The 12,005-nt window shown below is 43.5% G+C and overlaps 1 protein-coding gene across 1 annotated transcript; it reads right to left on the bottom strand.

Annotated features, from left to right (window-relative positions):
• Window positions 1–5,631: 5,631 nt before the first annotated feature.
• Window positions 5,632–11,286, bottom strand: LOC119335757 (putative disease resistance RPP13-like protein 3). The gene is made up of 4 exons (XM_037607838.1): window positions 11,019–11,286; window positions 10,129–10,344; window positions 6,924–8,391; window positions 5,632–6,672 (listed from the first exon to the last, which is right to left on the bottom strand). The coding sequence occupies exons 1-4, from the start codon at window positions 11,282–11,284 to the stop codon at window positions 5,779–5,781; spliced, it is 2,844 nt and encodes a 947-aa protein (XP_037463735.1). The 5' UTR covers window positions 11,285–11,286; the 3' UTR covers window positions 5,632–5,778.
• Window positions 11,287–12,005: the final 719 nt, after the last annotated feature.

Below are 12,005 nucleotides of genomic sequence, written 5' to 3'. Positions count from 1 at the left end.
TGCATCGCCGTCGACCTCCACGCGCTCTCCCGTCGTCCTCCACACGCCCTCTGCTGCCCTCGACCCCGACCTAGACCTCGACGCCGACCCCGACCCCGGCCCCGACCTCGACCTCGACACCGACCCCGACCCCGACCTCGACGCCGCGTGCCCCAACCTCGGCCGCTCCCTAACTCCGCCGGCGCCCGAGGTGAGCACGCCTACACCTCCTCCTCCTCCTCCTCCCCTACCTCTGCCTAGCTAGAGTTCTTAGGGTTCATCAAATTTTAGGGTTCATCTAATTAGTTAGGGTTCATCAAATTAGCTACTACTTGTAGATGCTTAAGTAGTTATATAGTTATTGTGCACCCAATGTAGTTAAGTAAATATAATTGTAAACTAGATGTTAATTAGGGCAGTAGTTGTAGATGCTTAAGTAGTTTTTAGGATAAATTCCTAGGGTTCATCAATGGTGCTTAAGTAGTTGTAGATGGTTAAGTACCTAGCTAGGGTTCAATAGTTAGTACTTGTAGATGCTTAAGAACTAGGTCAGTAGGGTTTAACTAGATGTTAATTAGGGCAGTAGTGTTTAGTTTAGAGAAAAAATCAATATAGTTTTTTTTACTTTTTTTAGTAAGTGTTTAATAGAATTAGTAAGAAAATTAATAGAACTAGTTGAACTAGTTTATTTTTAGTAAGAACTAGTTGAATTAATAGAAGTAGTTTATTTTTAAGAAAATTAATAGAACTAGTTGACCTAGTTTATTTTTAGTAAGAACTAGTTGAAATAGAACTAGTTTTGTTTAGTAAGAAAATTATAGAACTAGTTGAACTAGTTTATTTTTAGTAAGAACTAGTTTATTTTTATTTATAGTAAGTGCTTAGTTGAACTAGTTGAATTAATACAACTATTTTATTTTTAGTATGAAAATTAATAGAACTAGTTTATTTTCTAGTTAAAGCAATTATTCCCACATCGATGCCGATGATGCCTATCCTGCATTCTCGTCGTCGACTCGCCGGAGGAGGGCTGCTTGATCAAAGGGGCCATGTCCGGGCCTGGGCTCCGTGGGGCTGGTACTGGGATGTGCTACCTTCCGGGAGGCGCAGCTTGGTGAGGAGCCCGCCCGTCGATGACCTGAACCTTCTTTGGTGGCGGTCGCGTGGGCCAGTGACGATGTGGAGGCTTGAGGACCCCGTGGAGGTGGTACGTCACCGTGTCAGCGAGGAGGACGAGCACGTCCATCGCTAAATGGTTGCGTTGGAGGGAAGGTTCTCCAATACCTGGTAGGTTCTTCAGGGATCTCACTGGAGCTATGATCCTATGATGATTCCTTCTCTTTGGGTGTCCACCGCCCGGGCCAATACCCATCGTTTGCTAGGGTTTTAGCTGTATTAGTGAGGTTATATGTATGATACTATTCAAGATGTATTAGTGATAATATTCGACGATGTATGGACGCAAGAGATGATTTAGTTTTGCTTATTGAATGCTCAAATTGGAGAACTACTCCTATTTTGAATGCTCAAATTGGAGAGCACTATGCAAGGCATACGCATTTGATTGGTTGATAGCTTATAGTGTTTCACTAAGTCGTAAGATGAGGATAATAATGTTTTTATTTATATTTTGTTTTTGCAGCCAAATCTCCATGCCGTCTCCGCCGTCGTCCCCGTCACAAACCCCCTCCGACCTCGAGGTGAGGCCAGCCAAATCTCCATGTCAACATGAGTCCTATAGGATATTTTGAAATGTTTTTGTTCATATTTTCAACCATTGAAATGCAATGACCATCAAGTTTGAATGCAATGACCATCAAGTTTGAATGCAAATAGGATCTGTGCTTGCCCAAGTGGCCATGTTTGCAGGTAACACCTCCGAGTGGCCTATGTTTTGCCAGAGTGTTGATTAATTTCCGTTCCGGTAAATTTCAGACGCTCGATATGTCCTTTTTTTAGCAAAGGTCATGCCGGATTTTTCCATGAATTTTGGCATGACTTGTGCTAGAATATGTAGGAAATATGGAGTGGCCTCGATTTTCTAGAAAGATAATTAAACGACATTTCAGGTTGACTTTAAGTCTATCGAGGCTCCATACTTGACAATCAAAAAATGAGTGAGGGAGAAAGTCTGCACCATATATGAGAGAGAGAAAGAATCCCGATTGTTGTCGTGGGGGTCGTTTCTCCTTCTCCTTGTGCTAGACCTTTGTTATGCACTAGGGAAGGAGTAACAGCCATCACCGACGGTCGAAAAATCAGTGAGGGAGCGTGTCCACCATATATGAGAGAAGAAGATTGTCGATTGTTGTCGTGGGGGTCGCTTCTCCTTCGTTCCCATGTGCTAGACATTTAGGTTTAATGCACTCGAGGACGAAGAGAGCAGCAACCATCACCAACGGTCGAATATATACACCACGTGAGCTGAGAGTTTTCAAGAAAAGACTCGACGGGCCGATAGTCAACCCGTGTTGAATACTAATGATCTAATTTAGTTTTTGTAGTACATATATTGTATTTTAGAAGTTTAATCTTTGAATTATGAACATGGGAAATGTCGTCGGATGAAAGTCTCGCGGAGTGCTCCTGGTGTGGCAACAACCGGGGTTTCTGCGACATGCCTCACTTGTTAGAAGGTCGGCGCTTCAGCATTAAGCTCCAGGAGACCCTCGATGTTGAAACGGTACGCTACGACGCAAAGTGTTTTTTCGTAATTAAGATCGACTTCTACTACTTCAACGTCTAATTTTCGTCTTTTACAATTCGACAAGCTTATCCCATGCCATGCAAGACTCTATGTCTTGGAGAGGATGGATTTTGAAAATCATGAAAGTATGGAAACAAAGAAAATTCACCGAAGGACCCATCATGTTATGGATTTTGAGGTAAATCTATACAATTATGAGAGCATATCCCATTTTGGTTGCCCGAATTGGGAAGCACTTTGCAAGATGTATGATTTTCATGAGGGTATGCTTGTCACCATGGATCTTGGTGATCTTGACATCGCCAAGGACAATTTGTACATTTGGGTCCTTGTTGATACGCTTCCAATTCTACCGCTATGTGAGTTTCTCAAACATAGTTATTAAGTAATTTATATTGTTATTTCAAAATAGTTGACAGCTTATTTCCATTGATAGCTTATTTTCATTCTCCAAAGAATGTGCGGAAGATGATAGACAAAACCTACTACACCGATGGCTCAGAATTAACTTATCAGGAGAAAAATCATCTGATCGCATTTATTACTGATCTTGTGAATTACAATATGTATTATCAAACTCCTCCACATTATGGTCAATACATGTCACTAGTGCACGTGTTAAACTATGGTAACATCCATGGAGATGTCATGGTAAGATTTTTTAGTATTACAACATATATGCATCTTTTGCATAAATTCTTCTAAAACTGAACTATATTGCTAACTACAAAGTTATTACTATGTTTTTCAACAGATAATCCCGCAGGAGTGTGTGCCTCATCTGATGTTTCAGAAAAGTCGCCTTGATGTTTTGAATATACGGCCATGTCATCCTACGAATCACTCCTGTTCATATCGTATTTCTAAATTAATGAAGACATGACAATCAAAGATTGGAAAAATGTATGGTCACTCGTAGGGAGCTACTTGGAAGCAACATTGTGCGAAGGGCAAGAACTGGAGATAGGATAATCTCCATTCTCCATAATGGAGAGTAAGAGACTATCTTGTTTTATGTTGTTTTATCTAAGAGAAGGTAGTAGGTCCTATGAGAGAGAAGTAGGTCCTAGGTATAATGTGTTATTATGTGGTACAATGTGTTAGAGTTGATGATGATGAGGAGGAGTTGTGATTATGACTAGTGACCAACTTGCTATATGATGTTTCATTGATGAAAATGATGATCATGAGGAGGTGTTATATGACAATGATGTATTATGATGATAAGTTGTTAATGATATGATGATGATATTTATTATATCATTGGGTGAAAGAACCGCAGATTAGTTTCAAGTGGTGAAACTAGTCCACGGTTCTTTCACGTAGTGATGTAATAACTCATTATGATGTAAAAACAATCTCTAAATTGCTACTGTATGAAAACTTGTATAAAGGTGTATGAATACAACATGAAATAAAAAAGAAATAGAATATGGAATAATAGTAGTAGCGCGGGCTGCCAGAAGCGCTAATAGTAACTACCAGTAGCGTTGTTCCCAGGAAGCGCTACTACTAAGTGGATATAGCAGTAGCGTGGGTGGACACACGCTACTGGTAATTTTTAGCTGTAGCGCCGTATCAGTAACGCGCTTACCTGCGCTACTGATAGGCCAAAAACATGTGCTACTGCTAGGATTTTCCCTAGTAGTGCACCCTCGCGCTTGCAGTCCTTTCCCTCTGCTAAGCTTTTCCCTAGTAGTGCACCCTCGCGCTCGCAGTCCTTCCCCTCCCCTACTGTCAGTGCTCACACTCATTTCCCCCTACTGCCAATGTCAACTGGGAAAGAAGACTACCACCCCTGTCCTTCACTCGATCAGGTGCCCACCGACGACCATGATGTGCAGATCAGCGAACCCCTCGCATGCAGCTCTCTCGTCACCAACATGTAGTTCCTTGACGCCTCCATCCATGCTGCAGGTACAAAAAAAATGCCCAGATCAAATTCTTCAATGTGTGTTCTTCACTAACACGAGCAGTGCAGGTTGCTCTTCCATTGCAGGGCACTTGGGTCGGCGGTTCAGTACCCAAAAACCAGTGAACTACGCCCGTGCATCCGTGCACTGCCTGCAGCTCATTTGGTTCAAGTTTCACGTGTGCGTGGCCATGGATGTGTAATACGGCAGTGCACACCATGCAGCTCGCCCTCCGCGCAGTCCACACAAAAAAGGCTCGGGCACCAATTTGCTTGGCTGGCTAACGCATCGCTGTGAGCGACCGGTTCACTTATTTTTAATGGGATGGGAGGCGCATTTCACTTATATGTTGCATGCAACTCGGCCCAGGGCGGCATGTGGCTCTATCGACGGCAGCTTGCAGTTCTGACCACGAGCACATGCAGTACGCCGACGCACTCCGTGTTCCTCATCTCCACTTGCAGTTCAGTCATTGGATGCGTGAAGAACGTTTCTTCAATCCACGAAGTCCTCTCCGCCACACATCACCGATGAGCGCCGTCGTGCCTTTTTTGCACATTGTTTTGCAGCCCACTTCGGCGACTATGCAGTTTGTGTTGTACATGGGTGCAGTTGATCCACGGGTTGAGTTCTTTTTTCTCAATTTTTTTATGATGATGAAGTTCCAAAAAGACTCCCTCAGGGTCTTCTTTCATAAGTTTCAAATGCCCACTTTAAGTCCTTCTAAATCTCTCTTGTTTGGTTTAGATGGGACTAAAAGGGACTTTTTTAAGTCCCTACATCAATAAGTCCCTGTAAACAAATACCCCTTAGTGTCGTTTGCGCCAGCCAACGCCAGTACTATTTACACCCGCTAGGATCCACGGACTACTGTCGTTTGTCGTGAAGTGCATGCCTGGAATGTGCTCATGTTGCAGCCTAGCATATATCAACTGATTGACAAAATGGATTGGAATTAAGGATAACCAGACTGAGGAAATGGATTGGAATGATCCAATTATTATTGATAGATGAACAATTTACACACACACACACACACACACACACACAAATAAACAATCTGACATAACATGTAAGATTCACACATGCACACACGCACACGATCACACAAGGAACACTCTCAATCTTAGTAATTAACTAGCACAAACAGGAATATGTATATTCATCAAATTAATTAATCTAAGGTTTTGTTTGAATACGGCTCGCAATCGGACGAGCCCCGCCGGTGGCCGCCATTAGATGATTCAGTAGGGCCTGGAGAGCACCGTTGGGCACCTCAGGCGCGGGATCCGCCATACCTCGGATGTATTTATCGTCGATCTTGATCTTGTCCTTGATGTCGGGTTTCTGAGAGATATCAACAAGGATTTCAGGGGAGTAGGTGACGATCTCCACCTGCACGAGGTTATGGCCAAATGCGGGGCTCTGGATCTCGACCCGCAACAGCTCCACGTCCAGCGTCACGTACTTGATGCTGTGGAACCCGGTGCTGAAGACGATGCTCTCCGATTCACAGGCGCCTTCTAGCAGGACGAGCACGGAGAGGAGTGGCAGGCCAATTCCCAGCTGGTTGATGAAGGACTGCGGCACCATCGTGTTCTTCAGGAACAACTGCGTCAGGGTCGGGAGTGTAAAGTTGCGGCCCGACAATGTCGGGGATTGCTCCATCTTCCCGGCCAGCCGCATCATCTGGAGGCGTGGGAGGTTGGATCTAGTGAACAGATCTGAGGGGATCACCGCCTGATCTCCAGAAGCGAGGTTGAGGATCACGAGGTACTTGAGCTTGTAGATGGCCTCCACATTGCTTGCGGAGATCCCGTCGACGTGCAGCATGTTGAGGCGTACCATCCTGGAGAAGGTTTTCTCGTCCCAGGCACCGTTGTTGCCATGGTTTACAGTCGTCAGGTTCCGTAGCTGCTCCAGGTTGCCGACTCGCCTGGGCAAGAGGATGGACCCGAACACGTGCCGCAACGTCCTTATTTTCCAGAACCCCATCGGGAGCGCGTTGACGCCGGTGCCTCGGACGTCCAGCGTCTGGAGCCGGGTCAGCTTTCCAATTGACGGTGGTATTACCTGGACAATAGTTTTTCATTCGAATGTTTTTTAAACAAGAAATTGCACTCTTTTCGATTTTTTCTAAACTAAAAAAACGTGACTAGATCCAGTCGGCTACTCAAAAGTCAACATGCATTCGAGTTGGCTTTTTAAATGCCGACACTATGCCCCTGTCGGCTTTTGACAATCCATGAGGTTAGTATTTTAGAATATTTTAATTTTAGTCTAATATAGACTTCAAATTTTGAAAAAGAAAACAGCTCAATTACCTTGAGGGAGCAGGAGGTGATGGCGAGATGCTGCAGGTGCACCACGCTCCCGATTTCATGGGGTAACTCGATGCCAATGTCGAGGCCATCTAGACTGATGACACGGAGGAACTTGGAATTGCACAGGAGCCTCTGTATGATCGTCTTCGGGTCCGTGTAGGCGCTACCGGGGCTCCGAAGAAGATGGGGGAAGACCCGAGCAATGGTGGTGTTTGTACCTTTCTTGTTCCGGTCACCTGCAGCATGAGCCGCCGCCGTCGCCGTCCCCATCCCCGTGTCTTCTTTTTCAAAGCTTGAGAAGATGGACCGCAGCTTGGGCAGAGGGGTGGCGAGGGCAGCATACTTATCGCTGTGATTCTGCAGCGCGAGGCGGCGAGTGGTGGTTAGCATCGGGACATCGTCGCCGCCGTGGACCTCCTGCGCCTCATGCAGCAGGAAGTCGTGGACCCTGGACTGCACAGTGACGCTCTCGAACCCAGGATCGGCGTACTCCACGGGCGGGATGTTGATGAGGTGCCTCTGGGCCAGCTCGTTCAGGAAATGGCTGCCCACCTTCTCCATCGTCATGCCCCCCCTGGGGCTCAGGAAACCCTCCGCCATCCACATGCACACCATGGTGCGCGCCTTGACCAGCATGTTCACTGGGAAGCATGCCAGGTAGAGGAAGCACGATTTCAGGTCGTGCGGGAGGTCGTCGAAGCACATGGAGAGTATGATGTCGTCCCGTTTGGACTTGCCGGACTTGTCCGTGAGGTGCTCGAACACGCGAGTCCATTCCCCGGGGAACTCCTTGGTCTGCAGGAGGCCCGCCAGCAGCACGACAGACAACGGGAGACCGCCGGTGACGTCGTGGATGGAATCCAGGTGCTTCTTCATCTCTAGGTCGTCGGCTGAGATCCTGTTATACTTCTCACCACCCCTGCCCCAGAGGAGCGCCTTGCGGAACAGCTCCACGGACGTGCCCTTGTCCAAGTGCGTAAGGAGGATATTCCTATCCACGAAGTTGGAGGACTGTGCCACCGGGTCCGTCCGTGTGATCCTCACCACTCTGCTCTTGGCGCTGCTCGTCCTCCCGAGGATGGACAGGATGCCGTTCCACTCCGTGCTGCTCACCTCACCGTCGAGGACCAGCAGGTAGATCTTGGCTCGCAGCGCCGCTTGTAGCCTTACCCCGGGATCATCGTCGCCGTCGTAGCTGCTCTTGGTCGGTTTCAGCGCCAGGCGCAGGAGGACCAGCTTGAGGATCTGCGAGGCGCTGAGGCCTGGCGCGAAGCTCACCCACACGCGCACCCTGAAATGCTCCTTGGTTACGGGATCCTCGTAGATCGCCTTCGTCAACTTTGTCTTGCCCAGGCCGCTCTCCCCTGCCAACGTGATCACCATGGGGTGCTTGGATTCCTCGTTGAGCACCTTCCTCATTTCCTCTTGCTTCTCGTCTCGTCCCACCAATGGTAGCGTGAAACGACCCCTATGCATGTCCAACTTTTAAGTGTTATTAGGGTTTCTATATACACATTTATTACATGACAATAAGTTTAGGTGGACACCAGGGTATATATAAACTCTATTTTATTCATTAAGTTTGGAATAATAGAATAAAATATGTTACAACTTCTATTACATGACATTGAATGCAACTCTGCTTTATATATTAAATTCGGAATAAAAATATAAGAAATTGCTTTTTTTAGCTGGATAATGAATACAACTTTGTTTTATTTGTTAAATTTGAATAATAATAATGTAGACACAACTTTTATTAGGTGACTAGTCAATGTGTACGTGCAATGCACGTTAATTTGGAAGTATGTTAAGTGCATGCGGATATTAGGTATGATATTATTTGCGTGTTATTATATGATTAGCAGTATATTTGGCATGAAATTAACTGCATGCTAAGCGTCTTGAGCGCTCGATATTGTCTAGGTCGTTGAATTGACATGATTCGATGGCCGAGATTAATTGGATCTGCCCCTTTGAGTCTTTTTATATTGGTATAGATAATGTAGAATACTCACTCCGTTCCAAATTATTTGAAGTTTTAGATTTTGAATAGAAGGGGAGGCCTGGCACAGCGGTAAAGCTATTGCCATGTGACCATGAGGTCACGGGTTAGAGTCCTGAAAACAAACTTTTGCAGAAATGTAGGGAAAGACTGCGTACTATAGACCCAAAATGGTTGGACCCTTCATCGGACCTTACGCATGTGAGAGCTATATGGACCGGGCTGCCCCTTTGAGATTTTGAATAGACGATTCTATGTACCTAGCTACTTTGGATATATATCTCTAAATTCATTAACATTCATATAAGCCTGTATGGAGGAAAATAGATCCAACACTTCACATAATTTGTAAGGGAAGGAGTACAACTCTATTTTATTCATTAAATTCGGAATAATAAAATATAAATGTATTACAACTCCTATTACATGACAATGAATAGAACTCTAGTTTATATACTAAATTTGGAATAAAATATAAAAAGCATGTTTTATTAGTTAGATTTCTGTACAACTCTATTTTATTTAGTAAATTCGGGAATAAAGAAATATCAACGTATTACAAATCATATTTAAAAAACAATCAATAAAACTATGACTTATTTGTTAGATCATGCTTGACAGGACGATGGCACTTATTTAATTAATTCTAATATTTCAGATAATAATTTTTATTTTCGTACAAATTTTATTAAAAAATCCAGAAATATCTAAATTTGTAATAAATTGTGTATGATAGTTAAGAGTATATTTGATTTAAATTTATTTTCATAATAATTTTTATTATCGTACAAATTCTATACAAAATCCAGAAATATCTAAATTTAAAGTAATTATGGAGTCATTAGAAAATTATAATACCAATGTAAATTCTATAGAAAATATAGCAGTGGAAAAAAGATATATATGTACGAGTAAAAGAGAAAATTCATATACATAACTTGTTTATTTTGTTTGAAGTAGCTCGAGATTGCACTTTATCTTTATTTGTTAGACATCAATGTTTGAATAAATTTTTCCATATTTTAATGATATATGTAAACTATTATAGTGGTGAACTGAATTAAATACTAGTTGGTGAACAAGTAAAATAATAAAAGATCATATTAATGTGAATTGAATAATGAAATCTAGTTGCGGAAAAACATGGACCAACTCGCTAGTTTTAGAATGAAAAAGAAAAACATTGATTCGACAGCTCACAGATTTTCGATAGCAGCACTGATGTCAGTGGACGGCCTCCATGTGGTGACTGATGAGGAATCCTGGTTGTCGATCTTGTACTTATCCTTGTTCTCGATGATTCTCTCGAGCCTCTTGTTGATGGATCCGACTCTCCTTGAAAGGTCCCTCCGCACGCGGACCTGCGTGGTCAATCCGATGAAGAATTGGACGACGGCTTGGCTCCAGCCTGGGTACCTTCGGAGTTCAACAATAGTATAAATAATTTAGCTCTATTAGCCCTATAATATATATGTGCGGTTCAATCAACGTGCAGCTCATCACCAATTGGCGATTTCGGAGCCACTTTGGTTCCTGGAGTTATATAATACAGACATATCTTAGTCGACTGGGAGTTTTTAAGCCTCAGACGGATATATATTTTATGAAATTTAATTTTTTTAAATTTTATTAATTTTAGATTTTAAATTACTAAAGTTGTATTCTTTTGTAATTTTAGTACTTCAAAATGTGATACTAGTTACATATTTTGAAGTATTAAAATTGCATATTGACTAAGTCGTAAGGACAAATCGGTTAGCTGGGCATTAGCAAAACCATTATAAAATGGGATCTATTGAAATCTCAGTTGCCTGAGATTTTTTCTGTGTCTAAGTCGATTTATTTTTTGTATAAATTTAGTACTTTAGAATGCACAACTTCACTGTCTGCGCATTTTAAACAAGTAAAATTCTACTTTTTTGTAACCTTAGTATTTTATAGTTTAATAATTATAGAGACATAAAAAAAATCTTTGTCAACTAAGAACCATTTTACATTTTAAAATAATAAAGTTGTATAAACAATTGAAATATAAAAAATATCTCTCTGACGGCTAAAAATTAGCAAAGCCAGGGACATCAGAATCCTACTTGGAGAGGTCGATCTTGAGGAAGTAGCGGTCAACTGCGTCCTCGGCGTCAAAGACGGCGCCACGTATCTGGTGGAGGCAGACCCTGGTGAGCTCATCGTTCCTGGCGCGCCGCCGGGGCTCGGCATCGCGGAGGAAGGCCTGCAGCCACATGAGCTTGTCCCGGAGGTTCCGCACGTCGTCGTCCACCGCCGCCATCGCTTGCGCCTCCTTCATCACCAGCTCCTGCAGCGCCCCCAGCAGCGGCCCCATCACCGCCTCCGCCATGATCGACCTCTCTCTCTTGTGCTGGATGAAGAGCGATTGGTTAAAGAATTGCTTCTTTTGCTGCCTGGTCATATAGTTTATATCTCTCAATTTATAGTATGGGCCTGGCTGGCATTGATTCCATGCTTCGACGATGGATTACAAATGATGAAAGTAAAGTTGGGTAGCCAGATCCAGGGGAAAAGAAGAGGATGCCATGCGTGCGTGCGTGATTGACCGATCCAACACATTTTGCTAGGGTGTGGCACACTTTACTTGGGCTGGGTTATTTTTCCTTTTTCTTTTCTCTATCTGATATATGGGCTGAGCCGGACCTACAGTATTCGGCGACTACTTAATTTAGAACCCACATTGACTCGTAACTGTATATCGGTAGTAGAAACTAAAGAGATCGAGAATGACAAGCCAAACGTCTGTACTCATACATGATAAATGGTTGCCAAGCATGACTTGCAGTAGTTCGGCCGAACTCAACATGCATGGTACTAATTTGCACCATAAGAACTCAACATGCATGGCTATACGAAATCGAATGATGTTGAGCTCTACACATGATAAAATTCGTCGCGTGGCCTGGTGTACATATCGGTCCGGAGAGCGACTATTCAGCCATGAATACATCATACTTCCTCTCCAGATCACTATGTCGGTGGAAAAGAACAATTCACGATACTTTTTTTCTCTCCAATACGCATGGAAGCGAATCAATACATTGATAGGT

Source organism: Triticum dicoccoides, chromosome 7B, assembly GCF_002162155.2.
Source record: "Triticum dicoccoides isolate Atlit2015 ecotype Zavitan chromosome 7B, WEW_v2.0, whole genome shotgun sequence".
Lineage (NCBI taxonomy): Eukaryota > Viridiplantae > Streptophyta > Magnoliopsida > Poales > Poaceae > Triticum > Triticum dicoccoides.
The sequence above is the reverse complement of the archived record's forward strand: the minus strand, read 5'-3'. Positions and strand labels throughout refer to the sequence as shown.